Below are 454 nucleotides of genomic sequence, written 5' to 3'. Positions count from 1 at the left end.
GAGTGAGTGTGTGTGTAATTCGATTTGTATTTTGTTTTCGGTGCTGTTTTTTCTATGAGATATTTCGGTTAGTCACTGACTCGTGGCATATCTCGAAGCACTAGTTCATGGCATATTTATGTTCCTTTGGTTAGTGTTACGGCAATGCTAGATTAGGAAGTCACATTCAGTTGTATGACGTCACTCACCCCACAGGTTGCCAAGGCGACGATGGCGCTGGTCTCTGTGGCATCGCTGGGAGCCTACATCCTCGCTCCCTCTGTGGTGCGGGCAGTGACTCCCGCGCCCACACTCACGCCCACAGACTCGCCCGCAACACCCAGGGCGAAGACAGGCTCTCAGACAGAGACTGTATAAAGGAAAAGAGGGTTGCGCTGGTGTTCGAAACCGGGGGTGGAGCTAACCGAAACAAGGAAATGGGAGTTTTGTGGAATCCATTTTTTCCGAACATGTG

General features: G+C 50.4%; 1 protein-coding gene across 1 annotated transcript in view; it reads left to right on the top strand.

Annotated features, from left to right (window-relative positions):
- Window positions 1–454, top strand: part of LOC119591734 — a 2,579-nt gene that overhangs the window by 524 nt on the left and 1,601 nt on the right. Inside the window, exon 2 of the mRNA XM_037940484.1 lies at window positions 196–451. Within this exon, the coding sequence (XP_037796412.1) occupies window positions 196–451 (256 nt within the window). The remainder of the gene's footprint in view (window positions 1–195; window positions 452–454) is intronic.

This window comes from Penaeus monodon, chromosome 29 (assembly GCF_015228065.2).
Source record: "Penaeus monodon isolate SGIC_2016 chromosome 29, NSTDA_Pmon_1, whole genome shotgun sequence".
In the NCBI taxonomy this organism is placed as follows: Eukaryota; Metazoa; Arthropoda; class Malacostraca; order Decapoda; family Penaeidae; genus Penaeus; species Penaeus monodon.
This window is presented reverse-complemented; position numbering and strand designations above follow the sequence as displayed.